This window comes from Chinchilla lanigera, unplaced genomic scaffold, assembly GCF_000276665.1.
Source record: "Chinchilla lanigera isolate Chin_1 unplaced genomic scaffold, ChiLan1.0 scaffold00211, whole genome shotgun sequence".
NCBI classification, from domain to species: domain Eukaryota; kingdom Metazoa; phylum Chordata; class Mammalia; order Rodentia; family Chinchillidae; genus Chinchilla; species Chinchilla lanigera.
Genome location: NW_004955612.1, coordinates 320,577 through 345,007, shown reverse-complemented (window position 1 = coordinate 345,007; position 24,431 = coordinate 320,577). Strand labels below are relative to the sequence as shown.

The window sequence follows — 24,431 nt, the reverse complement described above, 5'->3', positions numbered from 1 at the left end:
TCCCCCTTTAACTTTGGGTGTCAGGTATTTTGTCTCAGTAATGACAAGAGTAACCAAGACAATCCCATCAACTTGATTTCAATTGACATGTAAAAATTTACTTGAGAGATTAAAACTTTCACATGTTCATTTCTTTGTTTTTGAGCAACATCCAACCCACCTTCAGTATCCCTCTTCCAACACAGTTTTTCCACTCATTCTCTCACATAAAAATATGAAGCATTCCTGTATTTGCTTGGTACTGGTGGCTGGGCGTAGACATTAAAGCAAATGAATATGACACAAACTATGATAAATGCACAGAGGTTAGGAGAGAATAAATGAGGGGAGTCTGGCTTCGATGGCAAGAAGTGGTCATGAATGGTCTTTCTGAGGAAACCATTTCAGTCACATCATAAGAAGGGAGCAAGAAAGAGCCTGTTCAGGAAGAAATGGTACATGCAATGGTTCTGAGCCTAGAAGGGGCTTAGAAATGTCCTGGGAACCTTTGAAGATCAGCAAAGGGGGCCGTGGGCGGGCAGTCAGGCAGTGTTTGCCAAATTTCCTCAATAGAACTACCTGGTGGTCACCCTGTTAATCAGTTTTCCAGGACCTTTCTGTACAGATACTGATTCAGTGGGTCTGGGATACGGTCTGAAAACACAGGGTTTTCCAGGAGTGTAGAGATGATTCCCCGCAGCAGAGAAGACAGGGAGGCAGCACTCAGTAAAGAAGAGGTGGTAGGAGGTGCGTTTGGAGAGGCAAGTTGAGCTTTAGGTTCCCCAGTGGTTCCGACAGCTCTCAGAGAGACACGGCCCTGGAGGACACTGCCATCCTTGACGTGAAGGATACTAAACTGTCATCCTATGGCCTTTGCCCTCTGGTCCCTCCCCTCCCCCAGCTAGAAGACAGAAGACTCATAGAGACAGGAAGAGATAAAGGAGCTGATTATTCCTCACTTTTTTTCCACAAGTCTCACCTTGGCTGGCTACATCTGAAATGTTTATGTATCTTATTTCAGCCCTTATGGGCCCACAAACCCACCCACAGTGACTGCTGACTGATATTTGCTCTTTGGGTCCAAGTGAGAAAGGAAAGTTCTGGAAGGCCTAGAAGGGGCTCTTCCCTTCATAGAAGCTAAAACCCTTAGGCCCACTATGTTTGCTTTAGAAGCAGCTGAGTAGGGAAAAGCCATAAGCCTGGTCTCAGTTTCACAGAAAGCCATGGAGATGTCAGTAGGCAGGCAGAGACAGTGGGTGTTAGGCCCAACGAGTCGTAGGTCCCCAACTCTCTGGCCGTCTTCCTCTCCTCTCAAGAACTTCACCCTCACAGGTCGTACGTATTCTGTTCTGCACCCCTAGTCTCCTGCCCTTCAGCCCCTGTGCCAGTTCCACTCACTTCTCCTTCCTCCCAACTGCCCACACAGCCTTGGAGCCAGCCGAGTCAGAAGTGGAATCTCATGATGCTCCTGTTCTAGCATGGGTTTCCACTCCCTCTCCAATGGAGAAATGTGTCCACAGCAGTCAATGGGGAAATCCTCGAGCGGACTTTTCTATGGCAACAGTGGTGAGCAGTATGGCTTAGGCTGGTTATACCTGCTTTAGACACTCACTGGTCAATATGCTTTTGTGACAGCATCATTTCCTCGGGAAAATATATCCCAACTTCTGGACAGCCCACTCCTGGAGGAGAACTGGTCTGTAGTTGGTATGCTCATTTGCACGTGGCTCTGCAATGACTCTGCTGCTTTCCTGGGACACATATATACACAGAAAGCTATGGAGACATTTCCTGGGCTCTTTCAGACAGGTACTATGCTGTAACATCAGGGGAACAGGACCTCTTCCTGGGGTTGTTGAGGATTAAAAGAGATGGTGAATGTAAAACACATACTGAGAGCTAAACAAACTATTGGTAATATTGTCATGTTTACTCAATAAAATTGATCAGCACTCTGCATTCACTACAGGCCTATTAATGTACAGAAATATCTCACTGGATGACTCACTGACTCCAGTATCAGTATGGAATATTAGTGCTAAGCTATAAAAGAATGGCCACATTTAGAAGCTGGAAGTTAATAGCAATTTTCTATTAACACTGAGAGGTAATTAGCTGGCAACCTACAAGGCAGAAAGCTCACAGTCAAAATTGCTTTTGATCCCTGAGAAAGAGAAAGGTCTCACTGGAGACTGATGAACTATCACTTAATAAATATATCTTTTCTGCAGTGTCAAAATGAATCATTGTTCAGCTGGGTCTCAAATGAAGCAGGTGTCTTGTCTTAGGGGGATGCGTTGTACCAAATGTGCATCTGTGCATATGAGAATAACAGTATGATGGGATGCTCTTCCTGTAAGAAAGGCTCATGGGAACTGTGACTGCCTGAAGAAATAGCATCTCCCTCCCATCTTAGTCTTCATGGAATAGCAAATGGATCAGCCACTTTATGAAATTATCATTGTTCTTCTCTCTCAATAGTTGAGTGTGCATAGTTAAATGAGTATTTGAGGCACGATATTTTCTAATGATAGTACACATGGAATATGAAGGGACTAAAGATGAACTCAAGAAAAATTGGAATTATTAAAGTATCAAAGGCTTTAAAGGCAAAATAATGAAAAGCTGGAGCAATAAAGTATCATTAATTTGAAATTACACAAGTTAAGGGTGTAGAGCCAAGAAGAACAGTAGATGCATCTAGTCCTGACCTGTGCTTGCTTGAAATGTTGTAGGCATCCTGGAGATGGAAAGTGTCATGAGGTGAAAGCTTGAGAGTTAGATGCTTACTACACCTTGGTTGGAATGGACCTCATTTAGGCCCTTCTCTATCCATGAATTTCAAAAACTGCTGCCAGATAAACTTAGCCACTTAAAAGCTATAATAAGAAATGTGGCCATGTATAGTAGCAACAAAGAATTAAAAGAATTCCATTAATATTGATACACTCCCTCCAATTAAGGCCACATTTCCCCTGAGGACTTGCCTGCAGTTAGCATCTACAGTATTAAATGTGCACTTCCTAGCCCAGAATTTGATTGATTTGTTCCACACCTGTTACCTTTTCCATTTTTCTAAGGTCTAAGAAACAGCCTGATATGCCCATTATTCCTACTTGGAGGGAACAGCTCTTTTAGGGGTTCAAAGAAATTGCTCAATGATATATTTCAAATAATGTCCCTATAACATGAACTATTTCCTGCATCTATCATTTTGACAGGTTTCTTCTAGTGCAAGTCTCTGTTTGGGGAATATAAGCCAATCACATGGCTGGCCAGGACTTCTGCTGGCGTCAAGGCCATACCACACCGCCAGCTGAGGTGACATATCTCCAGTCAGCAGGGTCTGACAAGCAATAGCCACATTATCCATTTTGCCAGCAATGCTTCTGATGTGCTTTTTCTGTGGATCTTCATTTCCTCTATTTGTGGTTTCCTCTGTTCTCTCTTCTCATTATTTTGATCTGTGGAAACTTTTCTGAAAGTTACAGCCCCTCTTTAAGGTCTGTTTTGTTCATTACTTCACCAGGTTAACTGTAGAGTGGTGCGGTATTATTTCCCTTCAGGTTCTTTCAAGGCATTCCACATCTCTAACCCAGGGGCACTACATTTTCTAGTTCAATGGTTTAGTAGAAGTTTATCTTGGATTCATGCCACCACATCAGAGATGACGTTCCTGTAGAAGGGAGGACCCACAAAGGAAAGTGTTCAAGATTATACAGGAAGAGAAGAGAAGAGCTTTTAGAAACTCTGACTTTATAGGGCTGCAGTCAAATATATCTAGCTGTGTCTGTGAAGGTCCCAAAGACAACACCCCCAAGCTTGGTCATTTTTATCAAACACTGGTGATAGCCAAACTCTTTCAGTTCCCAAAGGAGACAGAAATCCCAAAAGAGTGTGTTAAGGAAATGAGTCTTAAAACAAGAAACATCTTAGTTACTCCTCTCATTGCTGAGCCAAAATATCCGACACCGAAAGGTAAAGGAGGAAAGGTTTATTTAGCTCACAGTCTGTAGAGGTTTCAGTATATAGTTGGCTGGCTCCAAGGCAGGATGGCACATGGCAAAGGGGCATCACAGAGGAGAAATAGTTTGTGGTGGGCAGAAGGTAGCAAAGCAATAAGGGACAAGACAAGCCTCTTTATGTCCCTTATATTATATCCAGGCTACTGGGATTAGGTCAGTGCCAAACCAATCTGTGGAATGACTTAGTAATCACCCATCCTTAATCCTAGCACTGCACCATCAATCAATCAATCACTCTAGATTCAGCCACTTCTGAAAAAGCCTCACCTATGACTGCATGAGCCCTTAGGGGGGCATCTAGACAGAAGCCATAATAAACATGTACTCTGACATTCCTTAGCAAATATTTACTCATAGATTAAATATCTTCCAACTTTCCTTCCCAAATATAGGTGCCTCTTCCTTTTATCTATCAGTCTGGAGAGTATTGATGCGATTCATAAACACAAGTTAGTACACTAATTCTGAGAAAATAACAATTAGAACATTATTAACTGGGGCCTGATTTGAAAACTAATTAAAGAAACATTTAGTCCAGTAATAGAGGATAAGATTCCACTTTATCAATATACTGCACACTATATATTCCACTGCAGTTGTGGTTACATTTTTTTTTGTTCCAGAAATTATGTATATGGGCTCTTTCTTTTTATTGATTAGTCTTTTCAGAAGCAATCCTCTCTGTTGCTTGTTGTCAACTTCATTCATTCCTTCCAAGGTATTCCATGAATACCCTCCGTGTGCTAGACATGGTAGGAGGCAAATCTTCTCATGGTCTGTACGTGCCAGGCTCTTCAAGGTGACTTCTGATTAGTATTTATATTCTTCCAATCCTTTGTTTCCTACCTTACCATGAGATTTTACTTCAGGTATGTCTTTTTTATAAATGAACTTTTAAAAGAAGTGCAATTTGGAAATACCTCTTTTACTAAAAGAGTATAAAATATGGAAACATTTACTATGACCACTCACATATTTTAACTTATTTCTTAGTTTTTGTTCTTTATCATCCTTTTGTTTACCTGCCTTCCACTGGGTTCATATAGTTTTTACATTTCCCTTTCTTCCCTCTGTTGGTTTGAAAACTAAATATCAAATATTTAGTTATTTTTTTCTCCTAAGAAAGTGCAAACTCATTCAATATTTGTCTTGCCCTTGAACTTGACATAGACCTGGCTATACATCAACTATTCATTGAATATTCCTATTCCCTGCATTCTGTCTTTGTTGTCCTATGTGTATTATGTTCATTTAAAGACCAACAATTATTTTCACAGTCATAAGCATTTGTTGACATTTTTATGAATATGTTGCATTTCATGGTTTCTCGTTATTCAATACTCCTAGGTTCACTTTTATCTCATGTAGTCTTTCTTAGTTGTTTCGCAAAGCTCTGTACACAGTATATATTTTTAGACTTTGAGCTCCTCAAATTATTTTTATTTTGTTTTCACTCTTGAATGACAATTCAGCTATGTATAAAGTTCTAGAGTCTCGAATGAAAATCACATTATTGAACACCTGAAGCCAGTATCTGTTGTCCTCTGGCACCTGGCCCTGCTGAGGAAAAGCTGCGGGCACTGTGCACACACTCCTTTGCACTAAAGTCAGTGTTCTCTTAGGCAGTCTTTGAGACATCGCTCTATGTTCTGGAGTTTTGCTATGATGCATCTGGAGGTACATTTCTTTTGGTACATGAAATAAATATTCTAGCTGAGGATTCGTATCGTCTTTAATTCTGAAAAATTCTTAGTTATTTTTTTTAAAGCAAATTCTATTATTGCTTGTTCACATGTTCCTTAGGTCTCTCTTCTGACAGTCACATGTTATGCTCCTCAAGAGACTCCTATGAGACACATAATATTTGTAACATGTCTGACTGTTCAAAAAATGTTAATTTATCGATAAAGAATTTTCTAGCGATTGATTTTGTTGGCAGTATTTCTCAGTGTGACATTTATCCACGTGTTTTGGGATTTTGGTTTGCAGGTGCACTTTGAATAGGAGTAATTTTCTCCCTTGTCTATTTGCTTATTCCTCCTTCCTGGCTGGAGACTGTAGAGCTGCCGCTAGCTGTACCCGTCTGTAGTCCAGAGCCAGGTTTTGTACTGGCATTTCTGGGTCCTTGCCTCAGTGGTACTAGGAAACGTAAGTCAGTTCCAAGACATGAACAGCCGCATGAGTATGTCACTGTCTTCCTGGCTCTGAAGGCTCTTTGCCTCTAAATAAGGACTCAGCCTCAAGCAGTGGACCAGTCTCCCATTAGGAGAGCCCACTGACATCTGGGGCTGGAGAATTCTTCGTGAGGGAATGTCCTGTGATTGGCAGGATGTTCACAAGCATCCTCAGACTCTACGCACTAGATCCACCCCCTCAATAATGGCAACCAGAAATGTCCCCTGATATTCATTCCAAATGTTCTCCACTGGGGCAGAATTGTCCCCCAGGTGAAACTCAGTCTGATTTTCAGGGGATAAGCCTAGCTTTAGGCTCTCTTCCTGGTAGGGCATTTTCAGGCCTCAAAGGCTAAGGGAGCTGAACTCCAGGCTGCCACTAGTGCTTCTAAAGCAGTTTGCATTTGGGGGCTAAGGAAATATTTACTTCACTTCAAAGCACAGTTATGTCCTGGTAGCTTTCTTCTTCATTTTTTTCAATCTACCCTTGCTATATGTTTGAAGCAGAGGCCGACAGTAAAGCATGAACTTGCGGAGCCAACCTGACTGGAAGTCACCAGGTCCAAATCTAATGTCTTCTTTTGTTTGAAACAAAGCCTTTGCCTTCTAAACTTTTCAGCGTTATTAGTGTTCAGGAAATCAGAAATGTGTTCTAATTTCCAAAGCCTTGCTAGCTAGTACAAAATCACACTTTGAATATCAACTTACAACAAAAAATGTGATTTCTTTCAATAGGGAACAACAGCATCAGCAGAAATTACAACTCTACCAACCAGCAGCATTACCGGACAAAACATACGCCAAAGAAACACATTACCTCATTTAATCCCAAGAACAACCTCAAGATTACTTGCAGTATTCTACAAGGAATGAAAGAGGCACTTACGGGTAGCTCTAGACAATAGGCAATTAAGTAAAGGGTCAGGATTCAATCTAATTTCAGTTTCTGGGCTAATAATAGTCACGCTCTACTGCCTCCCCCGTGTTATCCTCTGTAGTACAAATAATGATAAGATCATTACTAGTTCGTTATAAGATAAGATCATTATTAGTTCGTTTCATGCTTGAAACAGGACTTGATGCAAACAGTGTCATCACCACCGTCAACTCCACTTCCGTTGTTTAAGGCCACTACTGCCATTCACTGAGTTGTATCAAGGACTGGCCTTTGAACTTGTCTCCTATCTCAAAATACACCTCATGAAGCAGGGATCTTGTCTGTCTTATCCACTGGCATCATGAACTACAGCAACGCAGAGCACAATGGACATTCAACACATATGTGACGGAAGGGCAAACACAAGCTGTCGGTCCTTCAGAGATCCACAGGAAGAACGGACATGAGGAAGAAAACGGATCTACATGGGCAGATGGCAGAGTCAGCTGAGCAGCTGAGGAGAGGGCTGCCAGAAAATCAGCACCAGCATGATAAACTAAAACCCAATCTTGAATAAAAAGCAGAACTTAGACTCAAGAGAGCTAAGCACAGTTTGCAGAGGGGATGCCATGAGTGTGACAGAAGCAGGGATGGGAGCAGGCCCAGTCTGTGTGCAGAGGGCAGCATGGTATGACAAGGGCTGTGGGGAGCAAAGGTCTTCAGAGTCAAGGCAAGGACAGAGGAAGGGCAGCTCACCCTGCGGGCACTTCGGGTTTCCAAAAAGAAGGTCTGAGGAACCATTTGAGAGGTGATACTGAACAACTGTTTCCTAGGGCTGATCATACATCCTATTTCTTTACGAAGAACCAATGTGGACAGTTTTTTAATTTTTACCTTATTCTACTTAAGTAGTCTTTTTCTTCAAGAAAAACCAATTCTGATACTTTATAAAGTTTCCAAATTTTTCTTTCACTCACTTTTGAAAATGTAGTGGCATACAATTGTGCAGTGTTTTTATAAATGTTCAGCCTCCCTTACATCCTCTTTTCCAGTCTTTTTCTTATTTTTTCTCTTACTCTTCTGGCAGTGGTATGTTTATTTTCTTCTTCCCTGCTCCCCTGCTCCAAATCAAAAGAGGTTTTGAATTGAACTAATTTGGTTGCTTGCTTTTTGACATTTATTTTTCTTACTTTTGTGTTACGGTGCCTTTCCTAACTTTATGAGATGAAAGCTTAGTTCAGGGATGACAAATGTGTGCCCCGCATACTCAGGGCTCGATACTACTCATCTATCAAGGAGCTCAGACAAACCCTCAGTTCTTTCCAGCACCACACTTTGGGCAATCAGCTAAAGCTAGTGTGTTAGTTGAAGTCAATCTGTCATTTGTTTCGTGATTCATTTCCGTTCAGTCTTTCTGCACCGCAACATGAAAATGACTAAGATTATGATTTTACCTTTGAGTACACCTTTGACTACATTTCAAATACAAGTTCTGGTGTGTGTAATTCTTATTTTTGATACAGTCTGTAGTATGATTTTGGTCCAAGTTACTTAATGTTTTTAAATTTCTGAATTATTTGGGCATTGTGCCCAGACTTTTATTTTAATATTTAATATACAAAGAAAAAGTCTTGCATAATTTCTTCTTTTTCAGGATTTAATAAAAACATTCCAGAACTATTCCACGGGAGCTCAGTAGGGCACAAAGTTGTGTATCTATTAATTTATTACTTACACTGTTCAAAGTATCTTTTGTATCCTATGTTAGCTCTCATTTGCCTATAAAGGTGACTATTCTCTTTTCAGAAGTCATTACTTTGGGTTGAATCTATCTTTTCTCTCATCATTTTTACCTTTGTAAGCACATTTTTCTCTCAATTTTTGGCACTTTTTTTTATCGCATAAATTTGATGTTCTGCAGGGCCCAGGTTCACTTGCTGGGCTCAGCCCAGGTTTTCATGTAGGAGGTTCCCATTTCCATGCAATCCTTCTTGACCTCACACTGCCTTTCTATCACACAGCTTTGATAGCCCTACAGAGGGTATGTTCTGCTCAAATTCTGTTAAGAATACACATTAAGAATTTTCTAAAATGTTATTTTCCTTTTTGCTTAAATTTATTCCAGAGCTTGGCAGAGGCTCTGAATCTTCTTCATCAAGCTTCCTTTTATCTACTCCTAGGCCACAACATTTTTCAATCTTTGCTCATCCTTAGAGAAGAAAACATCAAGAGTCTATGCTCATGGAGACATTGATATGGATTTTAGGAGAGGTCAGTATATGTTGCTGCCCAAATCTTTTATTTATTTATTTATTTTGGTTTTTTGGTTTTTCTCCGGTACCGGGAACCAAACTCACGACCTTGCGCTTGCCAGGCAGGCGCTTTGCCACTGAGCTAAATCCCCAGCCCCCTGCCCAAATCTTTTAAAGGGAAATTTTCACACTCAGATAAGAAAGAAGAGAAGTAAGGGATGGGAAATAGCCAGCATTTCTATTACCATTTTCAACAACCTAGCATTCTAGAAAGTAGGGCTAAGATTTCTGTTCTCATGTGATGCTGATAATTTGGCCCTTGGACCTCGCATATGCTAGGCAAGTGCTCTACCACAAAGGTACATCCCCAATCCTTACATTTTTATTTTAAGACTGTGTCTTGCTAAGTTGCCTAGATAAGCCTCAAACTTGTGATCTTACTGTCTCAGCTTCATGAAAAGCTGGAATTATGGATGTATATCTCCATGCCCAGCTAATAAAGATCTTAATCTAAATAACACAAATATGAATCTCTAAAGGAAGTTCCATCATTCCACGACTCAAGTACCTCTCCACCCCACTGATCCATACACAACCACCATGGCAACTTTTGCTTAGGAACTGCTGCCAGTATCTATATCTGGTGCCACTGTCCATGCCAGAGGCAAACCTTTGGGTTCCTAAAGTCACCACTGAGGCTGACATGACGAGGCCAGTAGAAGAAAGACAGAGACTCTAAGTGGCAGACCTCCTGTCCAGGCCCTACTCTTGGAGTGAGAGGGTATTGTCTGGGGTATTTCAGGTTTCTCGCTCGCTTCCCAGACTGAATGCTCACAAGAAGCCATGACATGAAAGTCCTCAACGTTATTCCTCAGTCCTTCCTGTGCAACCTCTAACAGAAATTCCCCAGCACCTCCAGCATGAAAGTGGCACTGACTCTTCCTCCTTCTGAGTACTTCATTGGTGTGGAGAGTTGAGTTCCCAAGTGCTTACTTTGTATTTTTCCCAAAACAACATTTTAGGATGATTAATCTGTCTTCTGCTAAGCAGATATACGTGAATGGGCTGGAAGGGACTTTTAAAATCAGTGGTGTGTTGGGAAGAGCCTGGGGCTAGCACAGGAGGCAGCGAGAGGGCCAGTTTTGGATCAGCCTCTAACCAGGTATGGACCTTGCTGCACTCACAGCCCCGCACTGTGCTTCCATTTCTTTCTCTTCCAGTATGAAAACTACATAATTACACACTTTAGAAGTGCTTAAGTTAGAGAACCCTATATTTACTCTGTCACAGATTAAATCATGTTTCTTCAAACTACACATAATAAAAAACCCCCAACACCAGTCTTCTTCAATAGTTTTCCTTCTCTGGGGAAGTCTCCCAGGTTACAACAGCTTTGATCCAGCCCTTTCAAATTCATCTGTAGTCTGTGAGTTTTGCATGTGCACCTGGCAAATCTCAATCTCCTTGGGCTTCTTTCTCCATCGTTCCTGGACAGTATGATTCCAGCTCTGGGAGAAAAGGCTTCTTCAAGGAGTAGACAGCTGGATGCTTGTATTATCTCCTAAGCTACTGCCCTAACCAGCTCAGCTAAATGCCTGAAAAAAATACTACAGGTTGTTTTGAAAGGAGGACGTGAAGTGGGTACTAAACTACGAAGTTCTGCAAACAGAGAGAAAAATAAAGAAAGGCTATGGGCACTACAGAAATGGTTAAAAAATGAGAGAGAGAATGAAATAAAAATAAATTCTGAATCATTCTCTTCACAGAATTGAGAAGTGAGACTGACCTAAACAAAACATGAGAATATGAACTTAAGAAGTATAACAAGAACTCCTGGCCTAAGAAGAGACGAGGAAGATGGCTGCAAAGTACTAGGGTTAACAGACAAATATGCTCATAAAAAAGCTTTCAATGGAGTTGACAGAAAGCAAGCTGTTTTGTCTAATCAGTAGGGACAGTGGTCCCTTTTTATTTTACAGATGGAAAAATGAACCCTTTAAAGGGAAAGTGACTTGAACATTATCATAAAGAAATAAGACCCCACTGTTCTGATTGTCAGCTCCCATTGCACCAAAGTCCAAAACGACATTCCATCTTTTATGTTCTATTGTTTTCCAAATTCACCCCTCTAGGATGTGGAAACTTTGATGCTCTTGGAAATTGCTTCTATATCTGTCTAATGCCAACTTCTGTGCTAGGAGAAGTTTGAAGTTCAACCCAAAACACAGGGCTTGGCATGGTCAAAAGCTCATTACAACTTCTCATTAGTTGTGTCTCTTGGGGCAACCATGGCCTTCCTGAGTGTGACTCAGTACCACCAGTCATAACTGAGGGTTCCTGATTAATCTAAATCGAGCCAGAATAAAGGCCACAATAAGCAAAGCAGATGAAGCAACACATTTGGCAGAAAGTAAAAAGTGCATGAAAATTTCTCAAAATGCCATCTCAGGTATTAATCACAATAATACCCAAGACTCATTTCACATATAATGTGTACCAGGCACTGTACTTGTGCTTGACATTCATTAACTCATTTATTTCTCTTAAAGACTCTGTCAGGCAGTACTATTATTATTCCTATTTTTAAAACAGGAAACAGTCTCAAATGGAAGGATCTTGTTACACTGGCTAGGAACAAGAATGACTCTAGAACAGTAAGAATATATCAACAGATACTCAGGATCCTGATTTCAGAATCCACGAAAGGTTGCCTTAGATTAAAAATCACTTTGTTGATCCAAATGAAGTATGAAGTTTAGTTCATAGTAATACTCCAGTGACAGTTTCTTAGTATAGTATAGTATAGTATAGTATAGTATAGTTCTCAAATGTCCCATGGCAATATAAGATGTTAACAATGGCAAAACTGGGAAAGAGGTCTCTGGAAATCTCTGCACTATCTTTACAACTTTTCCATAAATCTAACATTAATATAAAGTAACTATAGATTCTATGGAAATTCAGAAGATCGTCAACAAGTACTCTGAAAATCTTTACTCTCACAGGATGAAAAACACAGCAGATATGGACAGATTCCTAGATACATATGAATTACCAAAGCTGAATCAAGAAGATATAAAAATTCTCAATAAGCCAATATCAGTTAATGAGACTGAAAATGTAATGAAAAACTTACCAACAAAGAAAAGCCCAGGTTCTAATGGATTCACTGCTGAATTCTACAAGAAATTTAGAGAAGATCTAATGCCAATACTCTTCAAACTCTTTAATGACATTGAAAGGGACGCAATACTCCCTAACTCTTTCCTGGAGGCAAGTATTATCCTGATACCAAAACCAGAGAAAGATACAACCAAAAAAGAGAACTACAGGCCAATCTCCCTAATGAACATAGATGCAAAAATCCTCAATAAGATACTAGCAAGCACAATTCAACAAATCATCAAGAAGATTATACACCATGACCAGGTGGGGTTTATCCCAGGAACGCAGGGATGCTTCAACATATGCAAATCAATAAATGTAATACACTATATCAATAGAGCCAGAGATTAAAATCACATGATCATCTCAATAGATGCAGAGAAAGCTTTTGATAAAGTCCAGCACTCATTTATGGTAAAAACCTATAGAAAATTGGAATAGATGGTCTTTATCTCAGTCTGATAAAAACCATCTATGACAAACCAACAGCCAACATCATACTAAATGGACAAAAACTGAAAGTTTTCATTCTAAAATCAGGAACAAGACAAGGACGTCCACTATCACCACTCCTTTCCAACATAGTTCTGGAAACACTAGCCAGAGCAATTAGACAAGAGAGAGAAATAAAAGGATTAAGGATAGGAAAGGAAGAAGTGAAATTATCATTATTCAAAGATGACATGATACTCCATATAGAAGACCCCAAAAACTGCACCAAGAGACTCCTTGAGTTAATAACCAAATTCAGTTGTGTGGCTGGATACAGGGTCAGTACTCAAAAATCAATAGCATTCTTGTATACAAACAATAAACTTATTGAGAGAGAAATTAGAGAAACCACACCCTTTATGATAGCATCGCCCAAAATGAAATACTTAGGAATCAATCTAACAAAGTAAGTAAAAGATTTATATATTGAAAATTACAGTACTATGAAAGATTAAAGAGGACATCAGAAAATGGGAAGATATCCCTTGCACATGGATAGGAAGGACGAACATAGTAGAAATGACCATACTTCCAAAATTGTTATACAGATTTAATGCAATCCTGATCAAAATACCATTAGCATACCTCACAGAACTAGAGAAAACACTCCTAAAATTCATCTGGAACCAGAAGAGACCTAGAATAGCAAAGACAATTTTGGGCAACCAAGACAAGTCAGGAGGCATCACAATCCCTGACTTGAAATGATACTATAAAGCTACTGTGATAAAATCAGCATGGTACTGGCAAAAAAAATAGACTGAAGGACCAGTGGAACAGCTTAGAAGATGTGGGCATAACTACAAACACACTCAGCCACATTATCTCTGAAAAAGGGGCCAAACATGTTCACTGGAAAAAAGAAAGCCTCTTTAATAAATGGTGCTGGAAAAACTGGCTCTCTACATGCTGAAGACTAAAGCTAGACCCATGTCTATCACCATGCACTAAACTAAAGTCAAAATGGATCAAAGATCTAAATATTAAAGCAGAAGCACTAAATCTACTGGAAGAGAAAGTAGATCAAAATCTTGAAGACAAAGGAGTAGGCATGGTCTTCATGGACAAAACCCAAACTGCATGGGAAACACTTCAAAGAATCAACAACTGGGATCTCATCTTATTAAAAAGCTTTTGTATTTCAAGAGAAATCACCAATAAAGCAAAAAGACAACCCACAGAGTGGGAAAACATTTTAGCTAACTGTCCCTGAGACAAAGGACTTGTATGTATAACATATAAAGAATTGAAAAAAATCAGCCCCCCAAATTCAAAGACCCAATCTAAAAATGGGCATCTGAGATGAATATGCACTTCTCAGATGAAGAAATACAAATGGCAAATAAATACATGAAAAAAATGTTCAACATCCTTGGTCATTCGAGAGATACAAATTAAAACAATATTGAGATTCCATCTCACCCCAATAAAAATGGCTATGATCAAGAAATCAGCCAACAACAAATGCTGGCAAGGCTGTACAGAAAAAGGAACCCTTTTTTTACTGTTGGTGGCAATGTAGACTGATACACCCACTTTGGAAATCAGTCTGGAGATTCCTCAAAAAATTAGGATTAGAAGTCCCACTTAATCCAGCTATTCCCCTTCTACTAGGTATTTTCCCAGAAAAATTAAAAACATCATACCACAGCGATATATGTGCACCCATGTTTACAGCAACACAATTTGTCATAGCAAAATCTTGGAAACAACCCAAATGCCCATCCACTGAGGAATGGATAAAAAAAGATGTGGTATTTTTATACAATACAGTATTACTCAGCTATAAAGAAAGATAAACTCAAGGCTTTTATAGGTAAATGGATGCAATTAGAGACCATACTCATAAGTGAAATAAACCAGACCCACATGTGTAAACACGCTATTGTCTCCCTAGTTTAAGAACCTCAAAGCATAAATAAAATCTGAAAGGTACAATAGATACCGTGAAAGAGAAAGAAACTGCTCAATAGGAAAGAACAACTGGGATGAGGGAAAGGAGAAAAGAAAGAAGGAAAGGAAAAAATATATGTATATATATAGATAAGATAGCTAAGATAATTATACTACTAATTTCTATTGGTTTATTGAAAGAACAGTTAATATTTAATTGTTTGATCAATCTTGCATGCCCATATCTGGTAATCTGAACAACTACTTTGAAGATAATAATAAGTAATACAACAACCATTGCTGATTTCCTGTCATCTTGTTTTGAAATTCTGTATCATTTTTATAGTTTTTATGTTGTTTTGTTTTTGTCTGCTATTTTGTTTTTATTCTTTTCTCTTTAAAATAAAAAAAAAGATAAAACTAACATAAAATAAAGTTTACTTTTAAAAACTTGATATTTCATAGCAGGAGTTTTCTTTTGCCATGGAGTCAATTCAGATGCTATTAATTTTTCTGAAAGAAGAATATTCGAAAATATTTGTGGGGCCATCCTGACCCTGGACATTTTACATGTAAGTGAGAGAATGTTAAAGTCTTCATTGGTGTTAACTTCAGATCTGCAGATTTGTGCTAGAGTTTTAAAGGCAAATTGGAAACTATTTCCTGGAACATCGCCTCACAGCATGCCTTTTGATACTTGGATTATGTTTCTGAAATTCTGAAGAAATCTTTGCTTTTTCCCCCCTTCTGTGCATTTTTGATGCTGAGCTGTTTCCGGTTTTCCCACACTCCTGCCTGTCACAGAGAAGAAACCACAAAAATGTCCAAAGCAAAGTTTGTCCAGAGAGCTGCAATTCCACCTCAGGACGCTGCAGAGGTCTCCTGCCAGCAGGGAGTTCAGGGCCGCAAGCAGCACCTCTGGATGCCCAGTCCTGCTGCCTGAGGCCACCTCTCCACCAGTCCAGCAGCTTGCTACACAGGCCACTGAGGGCCAGCTCAGGGAAGTGGCAACGATCAGAGAATCCACAAGAAAGGAGCACACTGGCAGACTGAACATTCACTTCTGGCTCATTAATTTTCCCATTAGTTGTGAGCTTTTCAAAGCTGTCGAGGGCAGTGTGGCTTTAGCATGCATATGGTGGTGACGAGGGCTCACTGAACTCTTGTGTGTGCCAGGACTTGCTCTGTTGTGCTTTATGTATAGTAGCTCTGTTAACATTTACCAACTGACCTAGTAAATAATATTCCCATTGTCCCATTTTTGCAAATGAGGAAACTTAGGCCAAGAGATTGAATAACTTGTCAGAGATGTCAAATTAGTAAAGTGTGGAGTGGAGATGTGAGTCTGGCTCCAGAAGGGCTCAAGCCCTTAAGGATTTGACTCTTCTGTTTCTAGGGTGAGAGGGCACACAGATTCCTTTCTGTTTTTCTACCAGCATTCAACCACAAACTTCAACCTCCCTATCCCCCTGTGCTACTGCTCCAGAGAGTTCTGTGCTCATTATAGCCCCAATCATTCTTCACAGTGCTTGGTACTTAGCAGGCACTGAATAAATATATGTTGGGTAAATGAATAATGGCAGCAATATGCTTCAAACAGCCACAAGGGATTATTTTCAGTTCACAGCCAGAATTTGATTCACTATCCAAGAGGAAAAAAATAGTAACTCATTTTTCCATGTCCTAGGATTCTTTCTTACAAATAAAATTGATCTTGTAAAGGACAAGTAGTGAGAAGCCTTAATGAGAGCAAGAGAAATCCACAAATAACCCTTAGGTGCCCACACAGTAGAGACGCCTGCCTTGACCAGGCTTTCTGAACGGTTCCTTTTTTTTTTTTTTTTTGTACCAGGAATTGAACTCAGGCCCTAGCACTTGCCAGGCAGGCACTTGTGCCGCTGAGCTATATCCCTGGCTCTTGAACGGTTCCTGATTTTGAACTGAAGATGGGCTTACACCCAACCCACTTTACCCATTTCTTCCTAGCTCAGTTTAAAAAGGGCTGGTGCTACAGTGAAGGACTGTGGTCTGTGACAATGTGATACAGGCATGGAAATGCCTTTTTTGGTATAAAGTAGGTGGGATACAGAAGATACTAGAAGTATTGTTGCTACAGAGTTTGTTGACTTCTGTCAACAAAATTAATCCTCAAGATGAAATCTCAATCCTCTGTTCCCACTCAAATGGCTAAATGTAAACAAACAAACAAGGCTAGGGAGGAGTGTGCTGAATTTTATATGAAATTGAAATGATCTGGCTCTGTAGAATGTCCAAGAGAAGATACACAGAGGAATCCATTTTTCTTTCCTTTCTGTGAGCCCACAGCTCAGGACTGTTACTCGGTAGACTGACTGTAGCTCCTGCCAGAGGCCAGCAGAGCTGACTGCAGTGACCTTGAACTCTGCAGTCTGCTCTCATCACAGCCACCCCAGGAATCTCAAAGAACAGAGCCTGCTCCTCCACAGGGAAGAGCCCTGCCACGCTGCAACTGTTCCCCAGGTGATTTCAATTTGTACCTTTGCTTGAGGCCAAAGTTAGCCTTTGCTCCTCATCAGGTGTTTTGGTTTTCAATATTTCACGACAAATGTTCTTGGAGTCTCCATAACTAAAGAGTATTACTAGCTCAGAATTGATAGAATATTGAAAAAATTGAACAGAAAATGATTACAAACTTACTTGGAAGCCCTCTGGGATGTGGCCTTTTTGAGCACTTGTTTGTGATTGGTTGGGGGTTTGGGAACCAGGGAAGTGAAAGAACTTGGAGGTGGCACCACTTTTTGTGGCAGAATGGTTGTCCTCTGGCCACTAGCTGTGGCACCTGAAATTCTGCAGCCTGCGCCATTATTCACTGTCCATAAATTAGAGTTAGGTAGTATCTGGCTGCCAAAGATTGCCTACAAGAAAAAGAAAAACAATGATCGGTGGAGTTTCCTTTCACAACTCATTTGCTCTGTGTAACTAGTTTGTAATCCTCAAGAGACCAAAGTGAAAAGGGAAACCCTTACAGTAATTTTTAGGAAAAACTTCTCTTGCCAGTGCAGGTATAGATTCAAAGAAGCAGAATCTCTTGAAGCAGGGTTGAGAAGGTCTTGTGAAAGTGCAGAGGACCAGGAACCTGGGCACCTAGGTAGTGTGCTGGTCCATATGCATGAATTGAAAATGTATTTGGTCTTAGTCTTAGTCGCCTTCACTATCATCCAACAATTTTTAAATGGATGTGTCTTACTGGGGTTAAGTAGTAGAAATGGAGCACAAAGCAAAACTGACTTGAAGCTTAATGAGATTCCAGCCCACTGTAGAGCTGGGAGCTCCTCTAGTGAGTCTGTGTGATTGAGGAGAGGGAAGAAGCCACTGAGGAGCAGGCCAGGGAGCAGCGAGTAAATAGACAGATGGCAGAGAGGGGCTGGAGCAGAAACCAGAAGTCAGGCTCTGCATGGTCCCAGGGCTATTTTTGGAATTCTAGTATAGTGACACCTTGCTGGCCTAAAAATTAATGTAAGATTACACACTTGAAAACACTTTCAAAGTAAAATTACTACATGAATGCAAGTCACTATACATTCGAATGCAAGACCAGCACAAGGGTATTTCTGCTAGGGGGTAGGCCTACAAATAAATAAAGGTTGAAAAAAGATCATCTAAACATCACAAATGCCACATCTATCTGTACTAAGGATGTGAAAGTATAGTTCCTCAAATAGATGGTTAAAAATTCCTCCAAATTGTTTATTTCATTAAAAATACTGTTTATACAGAAACAGTTTTTGTATGTCTGTGTCACAAATTTTGTTAATGGTCCTTCACTACTTGCAATGTGCACATATTATAAAAACATAAATGCGAAGTCATATTAAAAGAAAAACAATGTAATTGACAACATACATAGTACTTTTTTTTGGAGTAGTCCAGGCTGGCCTCAAACTTTTGGTGAGCCTCCTGCCTCAGTTTCCCAAGTGCTGGGATTACAGGCATGCACCACCATGCCTGGCTATGTAGTACTTTTTATTAAAAGGATATCCTGAGGAGTTAGAGATAGAGTGGACTGGAGAAAAAAAATATAAATAAAAGGATATCCTGAAGTTGACTTTTATTTGTAGATACAACACGTGAAGAAAGATGGTAGAAATGGCATTTCTGCACGGCTGGGCTTGATGCTCTTAATAAACATCCACCGTCTAGACTGACTTCACTGGTATTATTTTTGTCCTTTATGAATTTTATTGTTTCAGACTTAAAAGATGAACTGGGTAGTTTTAGAAAAATGTCAACCAACTCTTCTCTACTCATGCCTTGGGATGTCTAATTTCTGAGGAGCAAGTCCATGGGTCCCGGCTGGGCAGATAAGAGCGGGAATCTAGGTGCGAAGGTGGAGGTAATGTGCATGACCGAGAGACTCTTGACAAAGAACAAAGGGACGGCAGGGGAGAGGGTCTGCACGCTCCTGAGCTGATCAGTCCAACCGAGATGCTCTCCACTGCTGAAAAGTACCTGAAGGAGGAACACATGAGAGCTAGGAGTTCTCCTCAGTCTCTCTGACCCTGCAAGAGGGATGACGTCAGAGAGAAGCAAGTCTGTACGCGCGGGAAGGTGTCCCATGGTGTGTCCCACGGTGTACCATGGTCCCCAAGCACCAAGAGCCCTGCTGCTCCAGCCAGCCTTCCATGCGTCCGGTAAGAGGCCAGACTTCTGGGACTGGCTCTGAAACAAACCCCTTCTTTTCACCTGCTGTTTCCATATCTGAGGGCCTCAGAATTTGGGAGAGAGACTTGACTAGAAGAAAGGAGGGCGGCAGGAATGGGCTCCGAAAGGCTGCTCTTTTTCACTTTCACCACTGTACCCTAATGAGCGCTCTTAGCTGTTAGGTGTTTGCGAGAAGCCTTACTTGAGAGGGAGTGAACAGCAGAACTCGGCACGAAGGCTGAAGAAGCACTACTGAGAACTCTAACCGCAATACTGGATACAAAGTGAGAAGACAAAAACGAGGCCCGAAAGATAACGGAGTAAGGGCTCTGTTGGACCATCCATAAACAATTTCACTGGGTAGGTAGTACCAGAGGGGAAAAAAAACACTATTATCAGTAAAGGACTGTTTGAAATAAAAATATTCTTTATTGAGGTCTATAAGCTAATGCTGCAAGAGAACTGCCATTGGTAAAACCATCTTGTCAATAATGTTACCGTAGAAGTGACTTAACCATAAACATTTCCAAATTTATCAAGTTTTTCTTTTCCTTTAAAAAAGTCTTTCTGGGAAATCTAAGTACAAAAAGAATATCTACGTACAAATAAATAAGTAACAGGAGCAAGTTTAAAACAGTGAGTCTAAAAGCCCTTATTTGTGTAAATAAAAAGAAAACACATCTACGTATACAAATGCACATGTTAGTATTTGCATAGAACAATGCTGGAAGGATATCCAAAACACTTGGTAATTTCCCTGGAGAAGAATTGGTTAGCCAGGGGGCAAGGTAGGAAGAAGACCACTGCGAATATTTATGACATATCATTTGTATCTTTTTAATTTGTACAGAGTGTGTGTAATTATTACAAAAATAAATTATTAAAAAAGACCAAAAAAAGGCTGTCAAGTTCTAATAACACTAAAGCAGCTAACAAACGCTCTGAGAGCAATTCAAAATATTCCCAGGAAGCCCAAGTCTCAATCAGCTGGGTGCAGGTCCCCTATTAGAGGGGGCTGAAGAAGGAACTGACAGCTCACCACTGGCCATGGAGCCAGATGAGCTCATCAGTGAAAGGCAGTGGGACGCAGGTAAGTGGAGAAGAACAGGACTTTTCAGTCCAATGCGCCTAGGCTCAGATGTGGGGCTTGTTACTCAGAGCTGGGCAATCTTTCCAAGTTACTTAACCTCGCTGAGCTTCAGTTTTCTCATAAAGAACATATTATAACTACTTTGCTGGACTGCTGGGGATTAAATGAAGGTCTAGAGCTGGCATTCAGTACGGGTTTCTTGAAACAGAATATTGGGCACACAACAGACACTCAACAAATGCTCCATTCCACCCCAAACTTCTACTTTAGTTTATAAATGAACCGAAGGATGGGATGACATGTAAGTCTACCTATCAGTAATTATTCGTGAATGCTAGTTGGTGATGTATGTTTTCAACATATTTTTCTAGTCTTATGATGGTGCTCACTAGCTGTGAAGGTAAACTCTGGCAGCAATTACCCTTTCCTCTTCTAAATGCTTTTAAAGATGCATTTGTCTGTCTCTTACAGTTAGTACCTTCTACTTTGCTTTACTTGCAGCCACTTACATATGTACTTTTCCTCCCTTCTTGCAATAACACACTAGAAATGGCTGGATTTGTATATGTTCAGTTTTTATTCCACCCACAGGGCCTTGTGGAATGGCCAGGTGCTTAGTAAACATTTGCTCCATGAATGAAAAAAATCCAATATGCCAAATATTAATTTTTTTAGTAACAACTAAATTCCTATAAAGAAAATGTACAAATGTATATTTACATATAGGTGTAATCTTGCAGCAAGACTATCCTCTGATGTTTGAATAGTACCTAATATGTTATTTGTGTCTACCTCACATTCAGCCATGTTAATACAAGTATAATTTCTGCTGATCCCACTCAAAAATAAATTTACCTTCTAGATGCAAATTTTATGGTAGTACCTTATACACCGATGTTTAATAAAAGATTAAAGTTTATTTCAAGCAACAAAGCTAAGTTAGGAGAACCCATTGCTTAGGAGACTTGCTTGGAAACCAGCATGTCTCCCTTTCTTCCTGATAATACTATCCTGATTCTGTTTGGGTAATAACGTGCACTTAGATAAGAAAAAATTTTATTTTCTATTCTCTTTCTCTTGCACCTAGGGATAACCACGAGATGCAGTTTTGGCCAATGAGATGTAAAAAGTTTCTGGGTCTGATTTTAGGAAAGCTCTTTAAGAGCAGAGGTAAATGCAGCTGATTTGCTCTTTTGCCTTTACTTTTCTTCCCAGGAACACAGATTGCTTGCCAGAGGTGGGGATACAGCAAAAGCTCTGCTCTAAGGACTGCAAAGGACAGAGACAGAAGGCACACAGATTTCTGAGGGCACCAGGAATCTGGGAAAGACTAGCTCTAGGTCTCTAAGTTTATGGGGGAGGATGTCTCTTAAGTTGTTTTAGCTACTTTTTCTTGCTGAGACAAAATACCTGACACCCAAAATTAAAAGAGGAAAGGTTTATTTTTGGCTCACAGTTTGTACAGGTTTCAGTCCATAACTGGCTGGCACCAAGGCAGAACGGCATTACAGAGGAGAAACAGTCAATGGCAGGCAGAAGACAGCAAAAGCAAGTGACAAGACAAGCCTCTTTCTGTCCCTTATATCTTATCCAGGCTACCCCTCCTTAGGGCTAGTAGCACTCACACCCTTAATCCTAGTATTACACCATGAATCAATCCCAGTGTCACACACTCTAGATCAAGACACCTCTGAAAAGCGTCACTTATAACTGCAAGAGGCTTTGGGGGGACATCTAGATACAAGTCATAACACAGAAGGTCTTGTTACATGCAGCCATATTGAATTCTAATATAAAAACTGATTCTCAATCTATCACAGATTCAAGATTACTATAGATCATTTGCAAATAGGAAGATGACTAAGAGATGGGGTGGGGGCATGAAAGAATTAAGATGTGTTGTGTACATGCACCAATTCCCCGTGATACATGTAATCATTATGTACTGCAAACATGTACTAATGAAAATAACAATACAGATATATACTGCATCTCAGGAAGCAGCTCTTCTTTCCAAGTCCAGTAAAAACCTTCTGAGCTGTGACTTGTGGCTTGGTGACCATACTTTAATATACTGAATAAACACCAAAATGATGGCAATTGTATACTATCTGAAAATGAACACTTAGTAATGGAGAGAAGTGCCCATTCCTCACCAAAGTGAAGGTTAACTGGGATGGGATTCAAACAATCAAATGATAGCACCAGTCCAGCAAAACACCTAGGCAAAACATTCCAGCAAAACACTCAGGCAAAACACTCAAAGCAGACATGCCAGTGGGTGTGTTTAGACCAGGGGCAGAAATCAGTCTCCCCAGGCTGCCCCATACTCTGTATTGGCCTAAACCTGTAACTCTATCACCTACTGATCAAGTGCACTGTTTTGCCCTGACAGTCATTCCTAAAAGGACAGAAGAGTTAATATGAAACTCTCAGTACACAATTTCTAAGAAGTCTGAGGCATGGATATACAGTATTACACAAGGCGGGTGGCCGTACTGTCATCAGTGAGTGTCCTGGGAACAAGAGAGCTGTGTAAGCGTCAGCCTCTACTTAAGACCTGGTCAACATCTGCATGATTCTGGCTGCTTTGTTGGGTGTTGGAAACAGCCACACTTATAGCAAGGAGACTCAGAAAACCACAGTTTGAGGGTTGGCGTGGCCCCAGGCAAAAGACTGGACAGGCCCTCCTTTCCCTACAATAGTGGGGTACTTGTGGGTGGGAAGGAGGAATTTCTGATAGAACACAAACTGCAATCTGGAAGGTTCCAAGGAAGCAAGATGTGGGTTCTCTTACTAGAAAGATAATACTGTTCAGAGATTAAATTCTGGGAGGTTTTTCTTTTTCTTTCTTTCTTTCTTTCTTTTTTTTTTTTTGTTAAATTCCTTTCAGAAAAACACTCCTTTTAGCCTTCACTTAGGCTTGCTGGTGATGGAGCAGAACTGGATGGCTCTTTGTAATATGATAACTCTGTAAATTCATTTTTTTTCTGAGAACGAAGGGAGATAAAGCAGCAAATGCTAATCTCTACTTGAGTAGGTCAATGTCTGTTTGTGCTCCTTCTCTTCTGATTTCAGAGGACAAATGCTTCTAAGCATCATTCTCCCATTAGATTTTGATCTAATTTGGATAAAGTTCCCGCTACATAGTATACAAAGCCACTTTCAGTATGTTTCTCCCTGGCAGCTGAAGCACGAGGATGGTACATTTTCCTGAGCACTTAGGCCACTAATAACTCACCTGGCTACAACCAGGCTGAGAGTTGATCACTGCAAGGAACACATTACGACTTTCATACAGCCCTAGGACGCAGAGTCAACATAACCCCAGAGCTAGGGTGAGGGTGAGGGTGAGTGTGAGGGTGGCTGTGTCTATTTTGGCAAAAGCAAGCTTCCAAAAGGCCTTTGTCTCATACTGTATGGAGTTCTTGGCTGTCTTCCATTCACAATGTTTGTCAGCTGGGACAAGACTAGGGGCTGAGCAAAAGAAACAGAACTTTTGCTGTTACAAAGCACTGGACAGTGCTGTGGCTTGGATAGGGATGGACCAGAAACTCAGAAGTTGCTACTGTTCATACAGACAAGTCAACTGCACAAATACCAAAACAGGCCACTAAGCTGCCAAACCCACTGGAAGCCCTCTGGTAGGTCCTCCCACTTTAAAAACCAACTAAGAAGGTCCTTTGCCTTTAGAGAGTAAAATAAAAGGTCTTTCTACTACAAATAACCTATTCTAAAGGGTGCAAACACAGGTGCTTACCTGGATAGAAAAATTCTTAAACTATTATAGACCCCAACTGAAAC

General features: G+C 40.4%; 1 protein-coding gene across 9 annotated transcripts in view; it reads right to left on the bottom strand.

Moving 5' to 3' along the window:
• Ttll5 (tubulin tyrosine ligase-like family member 5) overlaps nt 1-24,431 on the bottom strand; it is a gene marked incomplete at its 3' end in the record, with an annotated part of 241,514 nt that overhangs the window by 6,248 nt on the left and 210,835 nt on the right. For all 9 annotated transcript variants that reach the window (XM_013510126.1, XM_005414950.2, XM_005414953.2 and 6 more), the window contains 1 exon segment: nt 17,534-17,751. In XM_013510126.1, coding sequence (XP_013365580.1) covers nt 17,534-17,751 — 218 coding nt within the window.